The sequence below is a fragment of the Cavia porcellus genome, unplaced genomic scaffold, assembly GCF_034190915.1.
Source record: "Cavia porcellus strain 051 isolate PalLab524CR breed Dunkin Hartley unplaced genomic scaffold, mCavPor4.1 scaffold_1, whole genome shotgun sequence".
Lineage (NCBI taxonomy): Eukaryota > Metazoa > Chordata > Mammalia > Rodentia > Caviidae > Cavia > Cavia porcellus.
In genome coordinates, this window is record NW_026947484.1 from 29,098,022 (window position 1) to 29,117,141 (window position 19,120).

Here is a 19,120-nt window from a genome sequence, read left to right on the forward strand (position 1 = left end):
TCCCTATGGGGTTTGAAGGCCAAGTTTAGCCTTTTGTCTTAGGATCTAGCCCGCAGTGTAAAGTATCTGTCTCCTCCACAGTCATAAGACATCTGGTTTTTATTTTGGGTAGGTGTACATCTTTAAGTTTACAAGAGACAAAGGCAAAGAATCAACAGAGTATTTATGAGTATAATTTTAGTAATGGCTTTCCATAAGGAGAATCAGGATAAGGTCCAGGGAATTTTAGAAACTGACATGTCATTCACTTGTCATGCACACATTTAGGTTTTTCAATTGTATAAATATCCCCTGTGCTGTTAGAATGTCTGATGCCATCTGATTTTTAGAGAATGGCCTGTTTTATTAATTTTACTTTTTTATTTAGCAGAGAGATCAGCTGTGGTGTCATTTAACACCAGTTGAGAATAGTTAATTATGGCCCCAATATGCATCTTACAACCTTTTTTTGGAAAAGATCTGGTGAGTCCCAGCAAAAGGAATTTATAATTATCTCTTAATTTTAGCTGTTGAACATCTAGAAGATTGATAACAATACAGTGCAGTAGAGGCAGTAAGCTTAATATAAAACATTAAATGGAACTATTATTTTCAATTAACCGTGGGTGCTTTAACACTTGAGCACTGAAGAAATTTGTGACATTTTTTGGACTGCTCACTATTTAAACATCTCTAAGTATAACATATACATTACATAAATTTCTGTTTAAAAAAATTATCATTTGACTGGTGACCTGAATCTCCTGGCTGGAACACAAGAAAAAGGCAGACATATGGATCTAAGAAAACACTTGTCTTCATAAATAATCCCAATTTCATATTTGAAGGCATGAATATACCATCAGATCAGCAACAATGAATTGTCTTAGTCATATGAACTTTAGTTGAGATGTCACCCATAAGGCTATGGAGATTATTGATCAACGAACAAGAGCTGGTTAAATTTACCCGGTATACTTTCTCATTTATTAATTGAAGTCCTGTCCAGTATCTCCCCACCCCAAGGGATTTTGTTTAACCAATTTTAGCATCATTTTGAGCAGCTGGCAACCTGGGTGGAAGCATTTTTTTTTAAATCTATAGCCCAAATAAACTTTGGTTAAATGATCTGGAAATGTAAGAGGAAGAAAAATTGTTGAGATCAAATAAAAAGGAATAGCTGTTTATAGAGCAGGCAAATGGGCAAATGGACAACAGAATAGAGACTGACAATCATCTTATAAAATCAAAGTGCACTCAAATATATTTGGCCAATTTGAACTAGAACAAATAGACTAGTGTGAACCTTTTTGTAGATCAATTAATAGAGATATCTTGAAATTGAAATAAGAATGACAGAAAAAAGAACCTAAATTATGGCTAATCTGAGATAGGTCAGAGAGGAAAAAAAGAAACATGAATATTATCTAATCCCTCAAGGCCAGCATGTTCCCAAAGTGGGAGTAGAGATTGAGGCTGACGGGCCTGGGGATTTAGCTCAGCAGCATAAGCGCCTGGCTTGCAAGCAGGCAGTCCTGAGTTCGATCCCTGGTACCGATAAAAATGAAAAAAAGAAAAAAAAAAAAAAAGAGAGATTGAGGCTGAGAAGGCTATGGAATAGATGGCCACCAAGTGGCCAACTGTCTGGCAGGCATGTGTGGACAATTATCTGATGATTGGCTATAAAACGGCCGCTTGTCACCATGTGACAAGGAAACACAGGCTGTTGGTAGGTTACCATGTGACCCACAGCAGGCTAGCCGCTTCCAGTAACTCAGAGAGGGAGCACAAAATGACAACTGGTCATTATGTGACCTGCAGCAGGATACTGCTGCTGATCACAGGAGGGGCCACAAGGAGGTGGCCATTGACCCTGAGACCCGCTGCAAAGTGGCACCCTGTCATGTGATGGAGGGCCGCAAGATAGCAGCCCTCCTCCTTGTGAGCTGCAGTGAGATGGCTGCTGATAACCACGTGTCCTGCTGGAAGGCTGAAACACATGAGACTGCATATGCTGAGCTGGTGGAGAAAATGGAGATGCACGGACAGGGACAAAGAACCCTCAGATGGAACAGACAGCTCAGGTGGGGGAATTGAGAAGTTGGAGACCCGGGAGAGATGCTAGGGGAAGGATTAGAGGCCACTGAGGGTGAGGAAGGGGGAGAGGACAGCACAGGGGCAAGGAAACCTCTGGCTGAGAAAGCTACAGGATTTGGTATAGGAAATACAGGGGAGGAGCTGTGAAGACAGGATATGTGTCATCTAAAGGGTTGTGTGGGGAGGGAGGGAGAGATCCTGGTAGAGCAGAGTGAGCCAGAAGCATTTGGGCCATCTTAGAAAACAGAGTGAGAGAAGGACACGTCCTTAAAGTGAAAAAGGCCTAACAACAAAGGGTTCTGCCAACTTGCCGCCCCTGTGACAAAAGCATAAATAAAAGATCAGCTTTTTGGTTTTTATAGCCTTGAGGCCAAGAGCACCAAGGTTATGAACCATGAACACACCCCAGGTGTGTTTCTTTGGGGGGACAGGAAGTGGTCCCCATGACCGAATTATAAGTGAGCCGCGAGAACAACTTCGCCTCAGGATGTAAGAGCTTTAGCTCCCCTGCAAGGAATGTGGACGCTGTCCTGAGTCACGCCTATCAAAAGAGCCAGTTTTGAAAGTGTGACACAGAAACTCCCACACCCATACTCATTGGCTGGTCATTGAAGAGTGTGGGGTGGAGTTCCAGGGAGCAAAAATAAGTTTTGCCTCAGGCTGGACAGCCTAAGGAGCATGAAAATTGGTATCCCTGTTTAGGTTGCGAATTTTAGGAATGAAATGGAAACAGAAAACCCCGGAGGGTAGCTTACCTGTGATGAGGTAGGGAGGTCGCTGCTGCACGCGGATTAGAGGTGGCAAGTAAACAGTCCCAGAGGAATAAAAAAGTGGCTGTTGGCCAGGGAAGCTCCAACTCGGAGGGATATTTTAGGCGTTAACACACTCTGCCATCCAAGTCACAGGGCACCATTATGAGAGAATTTTTGGCGCCATAAAAGAGAGACTATAAAGTAAAAAATAGCCTTTATCCATGGACATGGAGAGGAATCCATGCCCATAGATGGTCTAGCCACCTCTCCTCTCTATGGATTTAAAAATCTAAAAAGACAATATTACATCTACAACAGAATGTCCAGTTCTTGGGAGTAGGAATATAGCTCAATGGCAGAGTACTTGCCTAGCATGCATGAGGCTTCATGTTTTGTCTCAAACAATGCATACACAGGAACGTGCGCACAGACACAGAGTGAAACTTTAATTGAGAATCTACTTAAGATTAGGTATATGACAATTTAAGGATAAATATCAATCATAATACCCAGCTTGATAATGTGTTTGATTTATAACACTTTCATAGGTCAGTTTGAATTTGCTTTACATTTATAGATAGCATAACATATCCATAGATTACCAAAGAAAGTATGCTTTCAGAATATCATTTTTTATATCATTAAGAGATTACCTATGTAAGTGAATGAGCTGACACAATAAATCTAAGCACAGCTGCAAAGAAAATTTGTGAGGAAAGTTCTTCCAAATGAGTAGTTCTTGTCCTTAGTATACTTGTGAGAGTCCCAGCTATTTACCATGAGCTTAGTAGCCTCTTTTCCTTGTAAAAAGAGACTACAGTATTTGCCACCAGAAATTCAAAAAAAGAATCTGCTTCTGAATTCAGCTTAAAAAAAAATGGGCACATAATTCAAGGGTATTTAAAGCTGCTAACTAGTTCTATGATACTGTTGATAAATTCATCCATCTATGATCTTTTCTGTTTACCTGTACAGTAGCTCGCACTTTTCCTAGAAGACATAATCTTTTATAATATTACTTGAAAGTGCGTAAAGTGCATACTTAACTGTTTCATTACCCAAGAATTTTTCTGAAATAATTTGCACTTAAAGTTATGGTCATTTTCAGAGGCTTTCCTAAGAATCAATAAAGAAATCCAGTAACTCACTTCTGATTTGCTACAAAGTTATATGTTTAATTTCCTTAAAATTAGAAAAAATCTCAGGTCATTTCCAAGGTTGTAAATTAACACATTACCAAAATTATCAGGCACAGATTGTTTTTAAAGAGTTTTTGGCTTTTATATCAGAGTTTTGTAAGAATTGTTTAGAACATTGGTACTGATTCTACATTGATGAGTCAAAATATTGTATCAAAGCATTTAATATATCCAACAAATCAACTATCAAACCTCAATGTTCTTAGCTAGAAAGAAAACAGATGAGCCCGAAGAAATGATGACTGTATTTAGGTTCATTTTCACCACTTGCAGGTTTCCAGGGAACACACTAAGAAGAAATCTTAGGTGTATTCAGGTAAAAGAAATGTCTTTCAGTCTAAGAAGCTTAATAAGAATGACACAAAGAAGTAGTTCAGTACTTTAATTCCATAGTTAAGAGGCAGTGAAAATAATTTTCATGATGCAGATCATTTTATTATCCTGAATATATTTTTCATTTATATAAAAATCTATTCATTAATCATTATCTTCTGCATAAATCTTTTTTATCTTTCACAATAAGAAAGAAGAGGAGGTAAAAGAAATGGGATGGCAACTATTAACTGAGCATCAACTGCATGCAATCATTTTAAGTAAGCAAATATGCCATTGTCATAAACTGAAAACAAAAATCTCACCTACAAAGTGAGTGAAGTCCATCTTTAGTTGCTTTGGTATTGGTTTTGGGGAGGACATATTATCTCCATTGCTAGCTGCTCTTTGGAAGTCATCCTTGTCAAACTGAAAATTTCTGGTTTCATTGTCTACATTAATTCATCATAATTCACCAGGTACATCCTTGAAATGGGATATAAAGATAATAAATTTATCTCTAGCCTTTGAATTTCTTAGTCATAATTGAAGTTTTTTTCCTACTGTAAACATGTACAAAAAGAAAACAAGCTTCATTTGTTCTTGCTGCTTATGGATTGTATGATATATCCTGTGCTTATCCATTCTTGGGAATACAAGGAAAAGACACTTAAAATGGGAGTTCAGAGTGGGAGTTCACACTATAGCTCCCTAACTGACATTCTCTTTAGGGAATAATCTGTTCAATAAATAATTTCTCGGGATTATCATTTGGGCTTTCAGATGTCTGTACCTCTCCATTCTTTTCTTCAGTGTGACATCTGAGTAAATAGATGCTTATAGTGACCATGTGACTCCGGGAAACAGTGGGGTCTCCTGTTTAACATAGTGCTTAGGAACAAGCCGCTGAGTTGATAGCTGTGTCTTGTTCAGGCATCTGAGATTGTCCCTAGTGGAGAACTATGGCTGGACTAGCTTTTGTTATTTCTTGACTTGATCAGGTGCCAGTGGCATTTCTTCCTAAGCCTAGTCTCAGCCTTCATTGACACTACCATTTCTCTGAGGTGTGGCTCAGAGGCCCATCTGGCTATCCTTGGGTTCACTGTGCCTTTGTTGTCATGGCAACACCTCTGTCAGGTTTATCAGCTGAACTTTTAGGCAGCCTTGGAGTCTCATCCTGGGCAAATTAGAAAATAGAGAAAACAGGAAAGAAATGGGAACCCTAACCAAAACATGTTCTCTATCTCTCCTCTTTCCTCCCTTTCCCTTCTGCCTGCTCTTTTCTCTTTCTCTGTCTTCCTTCCACTTCTACCCCCGCAAACATTCCAACTTCATCTGTTCTGGGGACACCACGCAAGTAATGTTCCTGAGTGCCTTGCAGGAAACAGAGCTGACATTCTTGTGCTTTAATGTGCTTTCTCGTGTACTTCACCTTTAAGTACAGACTGAGAGAGGAGAGTACACATCCAGGAGTGCTTGGTCCTCTTCACTTATTTCCTTCTTAATCTCCAAATCAATTTAAGTGGAAGGAGTGAGTTTTTCTCTTGCTTTGCTTTTAATAATGCCCGTGGATTATAGCCTCCTAATTTTGTGGGCACTTGTCTTTGTGATTAAAATCTGTGAAGAGAGAAAATGGATATATCCTGAGACTATAATGCTAAATGAAATAAGTCAGACACAGAAAGTTAAATATTGCATGATTTCTCTTACATGAGAAATCCAAGTAAATAATTTAGAGAGCAAAATAAATGATAGATGATAGGAAACAGGGAGATACACCTTGTGAAAATGGGAAGGAGCGCTTGTATAGGGGAGACAGGAAGGAGAGGAGAGCAAGGTGAAGTAAAGAGAATCCAGATGCAATATGTATATGCACCAGTTCTCCATGATAATGTATTTATTTATCTCAGACAAATATTAATAAAAAATAAAATATATGAAGATGCAAGGAGAGAGAAATGCTGACCATAGTTTAGGGATTCTTAAATACTGTCATGGAAACAGTTCATTCTGTATTAGTGACAGTGTTTATAAAGAAATCCTGGTAGTTTTTTTACCCTTATTACAATAGTTGGTTTGTTTCTTAGTTATTTTGAAACAGAATACTAATTCAGATTTCATATATGTGCTAGAAGCTCCCCCTACTCAATGTAGTCCATCACCAACAGCATTGCCAACGCTTACTAGAAATGCAGAACCTCAAAACTCTCCTTCACCATTGCTGAATCCATAGCTTCATTTTTCTCTCTTTCAAATTTTTTCTTTCAGATTTTTATTTTTATTAGTACATGTTTGCAGTACATAGTGAGCACATTCATAGTTGGGAGCTGGTGTATGCACATAACACATTTTATTGCCTTTTACTTATCCTTCCCACCCCTCTCTTTCACATTCCTCCATCCCTTGGTCCCCTTCCCATTTGTAAAAGGTCTTTGTTTCCTCTTTATCTTTCATGTTGTTCTTTAATTCTTTATGTCTTGTGTTTTTTTGTATAAGAAGAAGCATGTAGCATTTAACTTTGTGTCTTATTTATTTCACTTAATATTATGGCCTCAAAGTGTATCCATTTACCTACAAATGACTCAAAATTATCTATGTTTATTTCAGAATAGTGTTCCATTTGTATAAATACATTTTCTTTATCCATTCATCTGTTGATGGACATATAGACCACTTTCAAGATTTAGCTGCTATGAGATGCTCTGCTATAATCATGGCTGCGCACGTTTCACTGTAATATGATATCTTTAACTCTCTGGGAGGATACTCAGAAGGGGACCATCTGGGTAAAATGGAATCTCTAGTTTTAGTTTTTTGAGTAATCTCAACCCTGATTTGTACTAGTTTATATTCCCACCAATAGCTACAGAAGGATTCCTTTTTCCCTGAAACCCCACCAGCATTAGTTATTAATTAACTTAATATCTTGATGGGAGTCCTTGTTTCTGGGGTGAGATGGAATCTCAGCATTGTTTTCATTTGCATTTCTCTAATGCCAGAGATACTGAACAATCTTTTCATGTATTTTATTGGCCATTCATACTTCTAAGTAGCATCTGTTCATTTTAGATGCCCACTTTTTCATTGTCTTATTTTTTGAGGGATGTAATGTTTTGATTCCTTCATATATTCTAGATATTAGTCTTCTGTCTGAAGAGTAGTTGAAAAAACAATATTTCAATTCTGTAAAAACATTTCATAAGCTTGAAAAACACTTTTATATCACCATATCCTTCTGACTACATCAAACATACCTGTCACTGGCATTCAGTAAATACTTATTAATAAATTTCATAAATTAGCCAATGATGGTACTTGACTTTGGGTACTTGTGTACCTAGTCGAGGATCTTTATAAATTTGGTAAAGTGATTAAATAGTTCTAGAAAGGAGACGGGGAGAACATGGCGGACAGACAACAGCAACTACTGAACGCTCTCTAAATGCTCGGCTCAGAGGCCAGGAATGATGCGGACTAAGGAGATACGAACCAGTAGAGATATGCTCTGCTGACTCAGGAACGAACTGGGCTGAGAGAATCCAACTTGGAATACAGTCCTGGCGCTAAAATAGGAACAGAAAAATCTTGGTGTGGAGGCTCGACTCCGCGCCATTGGAAACCGCGGTTTGGATTTCCCGCCGCCCGGCGGCCGGCTGCCTCCATAGCGGCTCGGCAAGGAGAGACACGCAGAGGCTTGGAAACGGGAGTCTGCGAACGGAGTCGGAAACGCGACGGACAGGGAGAAAGGCTGACTGGTGGCGAGGTGAGCGAGGAACTGACTCCCTACCGCAGGTTGACTCCAGCGGAGGTTTTTCTGGGCGCGGGCAGTCCTGTAAGAGCAGGGCGCGGTGGCAACTGCAGCCGCACGTTTCCCTCTCGGACGGGATTGGTGAAAGGTGCCTGACCGGAGGGACGCTGCTGGCGGACTCCCTAGGCTGGCCTAACCCAGATCCCAGAGCCTGACGGTGGCCCGGAGGAGCGACCGACTCCCGCGTAGGCTGCCTCCTCCGCAACTCCCTGGGGCGCAGCGGTGAGTGGGAACAACTAGCCAGCGCAATTTGATCAAGCTGTGGCTGACAGGCAGGGAAGCCGGGCCTCCTGTGTAAGATTACATTTTATAAGGAACAGAAAATATGGGGAAGGGAAGCAACAAAAAAGGCTCCTCGACCCCCAATCCTGAGAATCAGGCAGTGGACACTGCACCAATATACATTAAGCGCCATTTAGAGAGCCTCATAGACCAATTCAGGAATGAAGTTATCAATGACCTGAAGCTAGAAGTATGCAGAATAGTTAGAGAAATGCTAAGCACCACCCAGGAAAAAGCAGATGGTGGAATGGAAGAACAGAAAAAGAGGGGAGAATTGCTTGATGGAGAAAACAGAGAAAGCATTGAGTATGTGAAGCAGGTGCAAAGGGACTATCAAGAAATTAAGAAGTCTACCCAAGACTGGCATAACAGCTTGAAAGAAACTAAGGACAGACTATCTGAATTGGAGGGCAGACTTGAAACATGGGAGACCGAAATGAAAAACTTCTTAAAAATAACAAAGAAACACACAGCAATAATACAAAGACAAGAAGATGATAAGAGGAGCCATAACTTAAGGATTAAGAACATAAAAGAAGAAGTAGGGACACAAACAAGTGAACTACAAAAGCTACTCACAGAAATAATCCAGGAGAATTTTCCTAATTTAGCAAAAGGTAAAGATACTCAAATGTATGAGGCATACAGGACCCCAGCTACCTACAACCCTAACAGAGAAACACCCAGGCATATAATAATAAAAATTCCAGAAATTCAATACAAGAACAGAATATTAAAAGCTGTAAGAGACAAGAAACAGATCACTTACAAGGGAAGACCCATCAGAATTACAGCAGATTTCTCTTCACAAACCATCAAATCACGAAGAGCATGGGGAGAAATAATTCAAGCTTTGAAAGATAATAATCTACAGCCAAGATTGAGATATCCTGCACAACTGTCCCTGGAAATTGATGGAAAAACGAGGTGCTTCCAGGATAAAGAGGAACTGGGGGAATTTGCAACCACCAATTCAACCCTACAGAAAGTATTGCAGGATATTCTAAAAAAAGAAAAATACAAAGAACCCAGAAATAGGGGCAGGGAGGCCACAACGAATGGAGCAGAGAACAAAATGAAGAAGACAAACTGACAGCTATTGACAGAAAAAGAGCTCAACAGAAATGAGACAGAGAAGATTGGATGATAGGAACAGCTTTTTTTGGAGAAAATGACATCTTAATAGGTAATGCTGATTTAGTACCATCTTGTTTTGAAGTCTCATCTAGCTTTTGTTCTTCTGTCTCCAATGGTCTAAATAGGTTGTATCTTATTGGATTTTGTTAAGTACGATAGTATAAGAAAAAACCTTTTAAAGACAAGGAGATTATACAGAGACCATTGTTCATTTTCTGTTAGTCGATTCTAAATACTCTATAATGCTGTCATTCTCTTAAATGGATTTACATTGTTTTGATATACTTAATGCTACAGTATATGAAGTTGTACTCAAGGACTTCAGGGAGGGAGTCAATATGGTAACTATTTTTGGGTCAGGATTATCTGGTGGTGAAACACTATTCTGCTTAAATGGTTATGTTTTGATCTGCCCTGTTTCGCTGTTATGCCCTCTTTTTTCTCAATCTCCACTCCATTATTTACTTTTTCATTTTTATCCATTTAATTAAAGTGAAAAATATAGCAGGATATAATATAGTAACCCACTTTGACTTTCTATTATCTCGATTTGAAGCCCTGTGTTACTCTCACCATCTTGTTTTTGACTGAGGTTCCTCTATTCTGTTTTGCTGGATAGTATCAGGTTCGAAAGTTTAGGCATCAGCTGAGAAGATAATGAGATTCATTATAACGCCCATTCTCGCTGACTTTTATCTACTTTTGAAGACCTACAATATCTCCAATGTTTTGGTTTTGTCGGTTTTATTCTTTACGGTTTTGTTCAATTGTATTACAACTAATGATATAGGCAATTCTATTAGAAATAGCGGGAGGCATTATGGTAACCATTGTTGATCACCTTGTATTATGTTTTTATATTATCTATTATGTCCACCCTTTTGACTTGACCGATTCTGTTCTGTTATGTCACATTTGGTTTTACTCTCTTCCAAAAAAGCAACAAGAACCGTGGGAGCAATGAAACCCAAAATGTGTAATAGTCACTGTACAAAAGAGAGGAAAAGAAAGTGCTCTAAACTATATAACTGCATGTATATTTAAATGTATAAGATAGAAAATGATATCACAGAGTTTTATTGGATCATTGAACAGAACTGTCTGCAGTATCATTGTTGGAATGTCCACTCTACAAGCTTTAATTTTGTGACTTGAACAATTATTTCTAAGATGGCAATATGTAATCCATTAACTAGTGATTTCCTACTGCGCATTTTTTTATTCTGTAAATCTGTATAACTTGTACCCCTTCACTGTTTTTTTTTCTTTCTTTTCTTTTCTCCTTAAATAAAAATTAAAAAAAAAATATTTCTAGAACTAGTTTCTGTATCACCAGACATACCTTAAATATTTTTGATAGATCTATTAAGATTAAATTATATGTTATTTAAACTGGACATTCATTTTTTTTTGAAATCTGTCTAATGTATAGATATCAGGACAAAGTATCAATAAACACTCAAATGATAAATCTAGATTCATACCTATGGCTCCTACCTCATTAGTACTGATAGAGGTTTTCTCAGTTAGAGTTTAGTAACACTGTAGTATTTCTTCGAGGGGAGTTAGTTGAGGGGAGCAAAGTCATAGTTTTTCATCCGTACTTTCATTTTCTGATCACAGTGTTTTAGAAGAATCTGGGCTTTACTTATTCACTAGGCTTTCAAAAGAGAATCACATTAATCCTTTTAAGCTCCTTATTCTAATGATTTATTTTGTTGAAAACCATAGTGATCCTCCTTTGAATTTTAATGATTGCTGGCTATTCAGAGATTCATTGTTTTGACTTCCTGTCCTTACCTTTTTTTCCTACATGTCTGTGGGGAACACCTGTCTAATACTGGATCTGCCACTGGTTCTCACTGGCTTACCAGAGTCACTCAAGCCTATCTCTGAGTGTTAAGCTGAAATGCTGGCTACTCATCCATAAAAATAAGCATAGGATATATGTTCTTGAGATAGGCAGATAGACAGCAGAGGGGTAGAGAAACGATTGAGTCATTTTCCAGGGAAAATAATATTTTGGATCTGACAGTATGTTAGCATAGTTTAAAAATAGTTAAATTAGTATTCTTTATCATGAATCTATTAAGATGCAGTATCTCTGGAAAATTTGTAAATGGAAAGCGGTTCAAATTTGAAGGTGCTGCTTTTACCCAAAATTCTGGACCATGAAACTGTCAAGAGATCACTGATCCTCCATTTCTCAGTGTGTTAAATGGCAGTGTTGCTTTCCAAGGACATAGTCGTGGTCATTTTGTTCAAGTGCTACAAATCTTCAGAAAGAACTAGCAGTGTGGAAATAGCCATGCCACATCTCAGCTATAAGCATTGGAATTATATGTTATATTTTCAAAATCTAGGAGTTGTCTGTGTGACACAGCCTTGAGTTCCTGTTTTACCTACTGCGTAACTACACATGGAGAATTTTTCCCTTTTCTCTTTTGTAGGTATCACCTAGAAACATCATGGGTTTTCAAGAATATATTATTCTAATATGAGATTTTAACAACTACACTGTATTTATGCATAATACATTTTGTGCCTTATATTCAGGCTTCTGGACTTTGATTCAGACTATCAGGAGCTCTGGGATTGGCTGATTGACATGGAGTCCCTCGTGATGGACAGCCACGACCTGATGATGTCAGAGGAGCAGCAGCAGCATCTCTACAAGGTTAGATTTACCCTCCCTGCCTTTACCTTACTGTGGAAGATCTGATTAGCCCGACAAGTCTCTCTCTCTCTCTCTCTCTCTCTCTCTCTCTCTCTCTCTCTCTCTCTCTCTCTCTCTCTCTCAGGATATCTTTGCTTTCATTGTATGTATCATGGTGTCTATTAGAATTCCCTTCCCTGTCCCCAAACTCATTTCCATCCCTTGTGTGCTGACAGGCTGCACCGACATCATAATTGTAAGAAAGTTCTCTTTATCACATTCTATTTGGTATAATTCTATAGAAGGACAAAGATTTATCTTCAAGATGAATAGTAATAAATGAAGCTGCATTAATAAATAGACTGAAGCAAAATGAACGATAAATGGACTGGTAACATTTAACAAAAAGTGTTTTGATTGGAGCCCTCAGGTGGAATCCATCCACTTCTCAGATCCTCACAGAGAAAAGAAATTTGCCTTCAGTTTTGCTTTCTGCTGCAAGGGTACAAGGCTGGTTCAATTTAATGTTTATTAGTGATTCGTAGAGGAGACATTGTCATATAAAGTCAATACATTTTTGTACAATTTAGGAAAACCAGCTTGGAACTCACACATTGATTGCAGACAGTCCATCTGATAAATATCAATATTGTTTTCTATGTCTGCTAATTCACCCTTAGCCTAGTGTGTTTTACCAATTCCATTTAGTCTTAGCAGTTCTTACAAAACAACCATGTGATTTTGACTGAAAGAAGAATGATTGCAAGATTCACAATGCCTCAAAAAGCTGTCGGAGAGGGAAGAGGAACTTTCTACTGAAATATCAGACTGCAGTAAATCTTCCTCATTTAGGCAATTTTTATTGGAGTAATTCTGACAGTTGTCATCCTTGAATTGCTTTGAGCATATGGCATATTTCAAAGAGCAGATTGTGAATCATAAAAAATAAAATTAATAACTAACCACAGAATCAGCAACAGTATAATGACAAGAAACAACTACCCTCTATCTTTTTAAAATTTCTTGTAGAATAAGAAGTACATTCAAGGTCAAATAAAAGTTGTCTTCTTTCTTTTTCAATTTTAGCATTTTAAGTTATCTTTATTTAATAAATTATTTTAAATTTGCCTCCTCTAATGAGAGATGTTTATTAGTACGGTTGACCTTAACATCCCTTCAGAACCATTTTTCTTAAGAAATGATACAAGCTCCCCAGGGACTCAGCAAATGGGGATGTTTTACTCTCTAAAGAATTCTGTCCAACACAGATCCAGGTTGTTGACTATCAGCTGTTTCTTGTATAGATAGTTGTCCACATAAACATACCTCTGCAACATATCATGTGGCATGATGTATTATTAGAGTAATGGTTTCAAATTAATCTAACTAAAGGTAGGTGATTTCACATTTCATGTCAAGTTCAAGAATCACATATGAAAAATTCATATTTTCTTCTTAAGCTATTATCTCAGAAATTATTGCACTCATGATGCCAAATAACATTTCTTTTCTTCTTGATGCATTTTGTATTTTGCACATAAGCCACCATTTTTTCTGAAACAGTGCTATTCTTTATCAAAAATCATATTCATATAATTTACATGACAATTAATAGGAAATCATTGAACAAAAGTGCAGTCTTCTTTTTCTATGGTTTCCTTGTAAGTGCTTTGCCCGAGAATCCCCATTTTGGCATATTGAAGGCCATTATTCCACCCACTCAGTACTTCTGCATTATAGTATTTTCCCAAACATTTTCCATATTGTTTTTTTTTTTTTTCATGACTCATGTCCTGTCACCATCTTCTACTTTTAGGTGCTCAATAGTTAGACCAGCCCTAATTGTGCATTTTGTTTGTAGACAAAAGTAGAGATTGAGTTTAAAAACTGAGGGCAGATATTACAGATCTGAAATGTCCTTTCCTAGATAAGCTCCCGAATTATTCCAGATGTTTGGAAAGCCCCAAAGCAATTCTGAGGATACTGACTAAGGAGTCCTTTGGAAAGCAAAGTGGTGTCTGAATTAGAAAACCTGATTGAGGGACATTAATTTCAGGTCTTCCCCAAGAATTCTCAGGTTAGATCAGCACTTTCAGTATCTCATTCTTCTATTCTAATCTGCTTCTTGGAACTGCTAAACTGATGACTTGAGAAATCAGAGACCTTCGAAAGAATGAAGCTTTCTATTGGTCCACATGACTTCCTTGACTTTAAATATAATTTGAGACAAATGTAAGCATTCTTATCATTATATTTGTTGTTCTGAAAAGATATTGATGTCTTATCAACATTTATTAAAAACATCATTGATGTTTGGGGCAAGCAACTTTTTATTAGTTTGCAGGACAATCCCTTATACTACAGAATGTTTGCTGTTTATGTTCCCCACTCACTGTGACAACTCATCAGAACCCCTAATTCATTTCACAGTGTTTTCAGTTCACTAACCTATCTATATCATCTAAATTTCCTAAAACACATTATTAATACTAACCCAAATGCCTTTTACTTATATTTCATACACACATATTGTATACATAGTTGATCTTGATCTAATAGTTGTTGAGTTGCAGAGTGTAGCTCAGTGGTAGAGCACTTGCCTAGCACATTTAAGATCCTGAACTCAATTTTCAGTATACACGTGTGCACATGGACACACACACACATACACACACACACATAAACACACACACACACACAAAATTAAGGATGGAAATGATGCTTATGATGTGTGGTATAAATGAAAAGGATGAGGATGAAACTTTCCAGGAGATCTTCAGATAAATAATCTAATGAAACTATAGGCCAGGACTAAGTCATCATTCTTGCTACCACAGCGTTTGAAAACTTTATTCTTTTCTCTATGGATGGTTCTCTGTATTTCATCATTCAACTCCTTTCCTGACACAGATCATTATGCCAGCCCCATATTTATGCATTTGTATAGTCCTAAGTTGATCTCCAAGGTATACATTTGGAAATGTCAAATTAGAGAAAGCCTAGTAAGATTTCTAATAGAGACAGTGAAGCTGATTTACCACTTTCAATATTAAACACTACTTTCCTGAATCTACCTATCTATTTTTATACTCTGGTCTCTGCTAGAAAATTCTGTCATTACTTCCTGGATATGAAACTACCCTACACTATACATTCAGCAGAACTTCTCAGTAGTATACCTATTGTGGTATTTAGTTATCCAAACTAGCAAAATACACAAAGAGCATATAAAGGAAAAGAACTGCATTTAATAGGAAAAGATTACATTGATACAACCTAACCTAATTTATGTCGATAAGATGTAAATTGCATTTTCTGTTTAAACTATTTCTTATTTTTCAGATTGTTAGAGATATAAGGCTTTCTTTCTAATTAATGTTAAACTATAAAATTTTGAGAGATACCTAATTCTTATTAAAAAATATCTATTCCCTTAAAATATCCTCTGCCTTCTTTTGAGATAGTGAATTTCGTGCCAGGGTCTTCCCTGCTCCACTTCTCCATAGGAAACTTCCCTGCCTATTTTCTAATGAGCATTGCCAGGCTTATCAGCCTAAAGTATGCAAACATCACACTTTCTCTTAGCTTTCCTAGTCAAACTGAGAATCTCCTCCAAGGAAAATTTGCTCCTGCTCTCTTTCTTTCTCTTCATTCTTTCTACCTTCCTAAGTAGGACAGTTTAATTTGTCAAAAGTAACCACTGTGATTTTGAAAGTTCAGCTCCTATTTGGACTACAGTTGCAAGCCAGAATTCATAATCACAGGGAGCTGTCACTCTGCTGGCCAGCATGTGCATTAACTATTAATGGAGAAATATTTAAAACCCACTCACCACAGAATAGCTCCATTTTTTTTTTCATTTCTATGGATCAAAAGTGGCATTATTCAGGGAAGCACATCCTATAAATTTTATAGACTGAGTGACCTGGAAATATTTCAACTCAAGCTGTTGCTGTTGTTGCTGTACTGTTCTTCACAGCCATCATAGCTAACTTTGTAGTGCCTTAAGGGCAGGAATTGTCAGGGTGTCTTTACCTGTGCATAAAGTACTGCCAGTTTTCTGTTACTGACAGAGCATAGATTGTAGAACTCCTCATGATCCTGTTTTGATGTGAGATTCCAGAATTCAGCGGTTAAGTACCAAGTTCAGAAATTATTGTCCAGTAATTATTGTTATAATCAAACATGAATTGTTTTCAGATAGCATAAAACTCTCTAAAACATGCATGGATTTGTTCCCTGAGTAAATACCTTAGCTGGTCCTTATCTGTAAAATGTTAGATAATATGATTTGTAAATGGTTAAAAATAAGCCAGGCATGGTGATATGTGTCTGTAATCCCAGCACTGGGAAGGCTGAGGCAAGAGCATCACTGTGAGTTCTAGGCAGCCTGGTCTACATAGAGAATTCAGAGTAAGCCTAAACTACAAAGCAAGATGCTGTCTCAAAAGCAAGCAAACAAACAAACACAACAAAATGATTACAAATAATTCTCCGAGCTTAATAATAAGTACCAACTTCAATGCTTTCAGGACACTTACACTAATATTTTACATTTTACTTTGAAGTTTAGTTATGCATATAGTTCTTCATTTTATGAGAAAAATACAAGTTTCTTTGTCTTTCTCCATTGATATAAGTATTATTCAAACATGTCCTGTGTGTAAAAGGAAAAATACCATTTGTTTTGTATAATACAGTTGTTGTTGAACATATTAATTACATTTTCACCTTGCTGCAAAATGTTATCGAGGTTGTTTATAAAATTAATTATGAAAATAATAAAAATATTTTAAAAATACTTTCATGTATAATGACTCACTCCTGTAGTCCCAGGAACTTAGGTGGATGAAGCGTAAGGATCACTTGAGTCTAGGAATTTGAAGCCAATTTGGGCAACATAACAAGACCTTATCTCACAAAAATGTTTTAAACATATAAATACAAATCAGAGCTGTAGAAATATACAGAGACTAAAGACTGCACATAGAGTATAAAGTCTTATGCAAGGTAGTTAATAAAGATGATCCTTCAGTTTTGTTGTTGTTTCCTGGTGATAAAAACAAGAAAGAAATGTACTTAATGGTGTAATTTATATTTTCCATTAGAAAAAGTTTAATACTTCCTTTAAAGAAGTTAAAATTTTAAATACTTTGATATTCAAAACATTTTCTTTTAGAATTTTTGTAATTAAGGACTTAGAAGAGGACGGTTGACAAATCTGAACCACAGTGTCTCTTACACGTAAATTTGCAAACACAATTCCTCTAGCAAATGAGCTAATTATTTTTTCTGATTCTATTGCTAGATAATGTTTAGAGACTTTGAACACAACTCTCACCAAAAAGCGACATTTTGCAATAATAGTTTGACCAAATAGGTAAAATAAGATATCAATATGATATGTTGGAATAAAAGAAAATATTAGAAAAATAGAGAGAAATGTAAGCTTTGAAAAGGAAGAAATAATCAAGTATGGCAAAATACAAAACGATTAGTAAATGATAGAAAGAAGCAGAGGGATGGATCGCTTGTGAATAGAAAGGGGTCTGAGAGGCAAAGGGCAAGGAGTGAGATGGAAGGGAAGCAGGGAGGAAGTAGAATAAACATACTCCGTGTACAAGAACTCAATAAATGTAAGCATTATATGGGGTAAGCATGAACTAAGATTAATAATATCAACAAGAATGAAAAATGAGGAAAAGAGATAGAGGAGAAAGGAGGGAGGGAAAGGAAAGAGGATGAGGTTTTAAAAAAGTTACATTATGTACATTTACCCACTTCCCAATATGATTGTAAATTGCATGTACTTCAGACGTGTTCTAATAATAATAAAAAAGACAAAAACAATTGAAACTAGTAAATTCAATCAAACAAACAAAAAAGCACAGGGGCAATGGGTAGGGTTAGGGCTTTAGCTCAGCATCTTAAGTGCTTGCCTGGTAAGCAGAAGGTTGTGAGTTTGATTCCCCCATACCAAAAAAAAGGTAGATGGATGAACAGAGTTTAAAAGTGCTAAAAAGTCAAATAAAAATTTTAAACATTAATTAATGCAAGAAAAAGTGTTACAGAAGTGATTAGCAGAGAAAAAGGGAAAACCTTAGAGAAGTAAAAGAGGATGGAAAACATTACTATAGAGAATTTGGGTGTGACAAAATGTAAGCAATATGATTTTTAACAGAAAAATATATAAAATATGATTAGATATTCTGAGACATAAGAACTATACAATAAAAGAAGATCAATGGGACATAGTTGACTTAATTCATAATTATTGGCACCAAAATAATGTCATAACTATGAATTCATCAGGAAAACAGATTGATCATACTATGCCTATATTTTTTAAATTCACAAATTTCAACCCTGTGGAATAGATGGCTTTCATTTTCTTCTGGATTATATTGGTCTAAATAATTTCAGAGGTGGCTAGATACTCTTATGACTGATTTTGAACTCCTAAAAATGTAATATAGGTGAGCTTTATAGTTCAAGTCATAGTAGCTAGGCTTAAAATAGAAAAAAAAATCCTTTAGTTTAAATACTTTCATATGTTGGTATTTAAAAGAGAAATAAACCTTAAAAACATTAGATTCTGTTTATTAGTTCTTACATTGGAATTTCAGCAATGTTTTACACATCTACCTTGATTGTTCAAAATGAAATAAATTACTAGTTATTGAAGCTGCCAAGATAAAATGTACTAGATATATTAGGCACAAGAACTTCTTTCTCAGTAAATTAATTGTGCAGCCTAATTGTACATTAGATTAAAACTCCATTATGATGAGAAGAATATGCTTAAAATCATTATAGTATTTCAAAGAACATTAGTTGTTTTTTAAGTGGTCAGAGTGGAAAAACCTAGGTTGTCTCTGCTCCTATCTAGAAATGAATT

The 19,120-nt window shown here is 36.7% G+C and overlaps 1 protein-coding gene across 5 annotated transcripts in view; it reads left to right on the top strand.

Moving 5' to 3' along the window:
• Akap6 (A-kinase anchoring protein 6) overlaps nucleotides 1–19,120 on the top strand; it is a 466,251-nt gene that overhangs the window by 319,241 nt on the left and 127,890 nt on the right. For all 5 annotated transcript variants that reach the window (XM_063246541.1, XM_063246546.1, XM_063246550.1 and 2 more), the window contains one exon: nucleotides 12,123–12,243. In XM_063246541.1, the coding sequence (XP_063102611.1) occupies nucleotides 12,123–12,243 (121 nt within the window). The remainder of the gene's footprint in view (nucleotides 1–12,122; nucleotides 12,244–19,120) is intronic.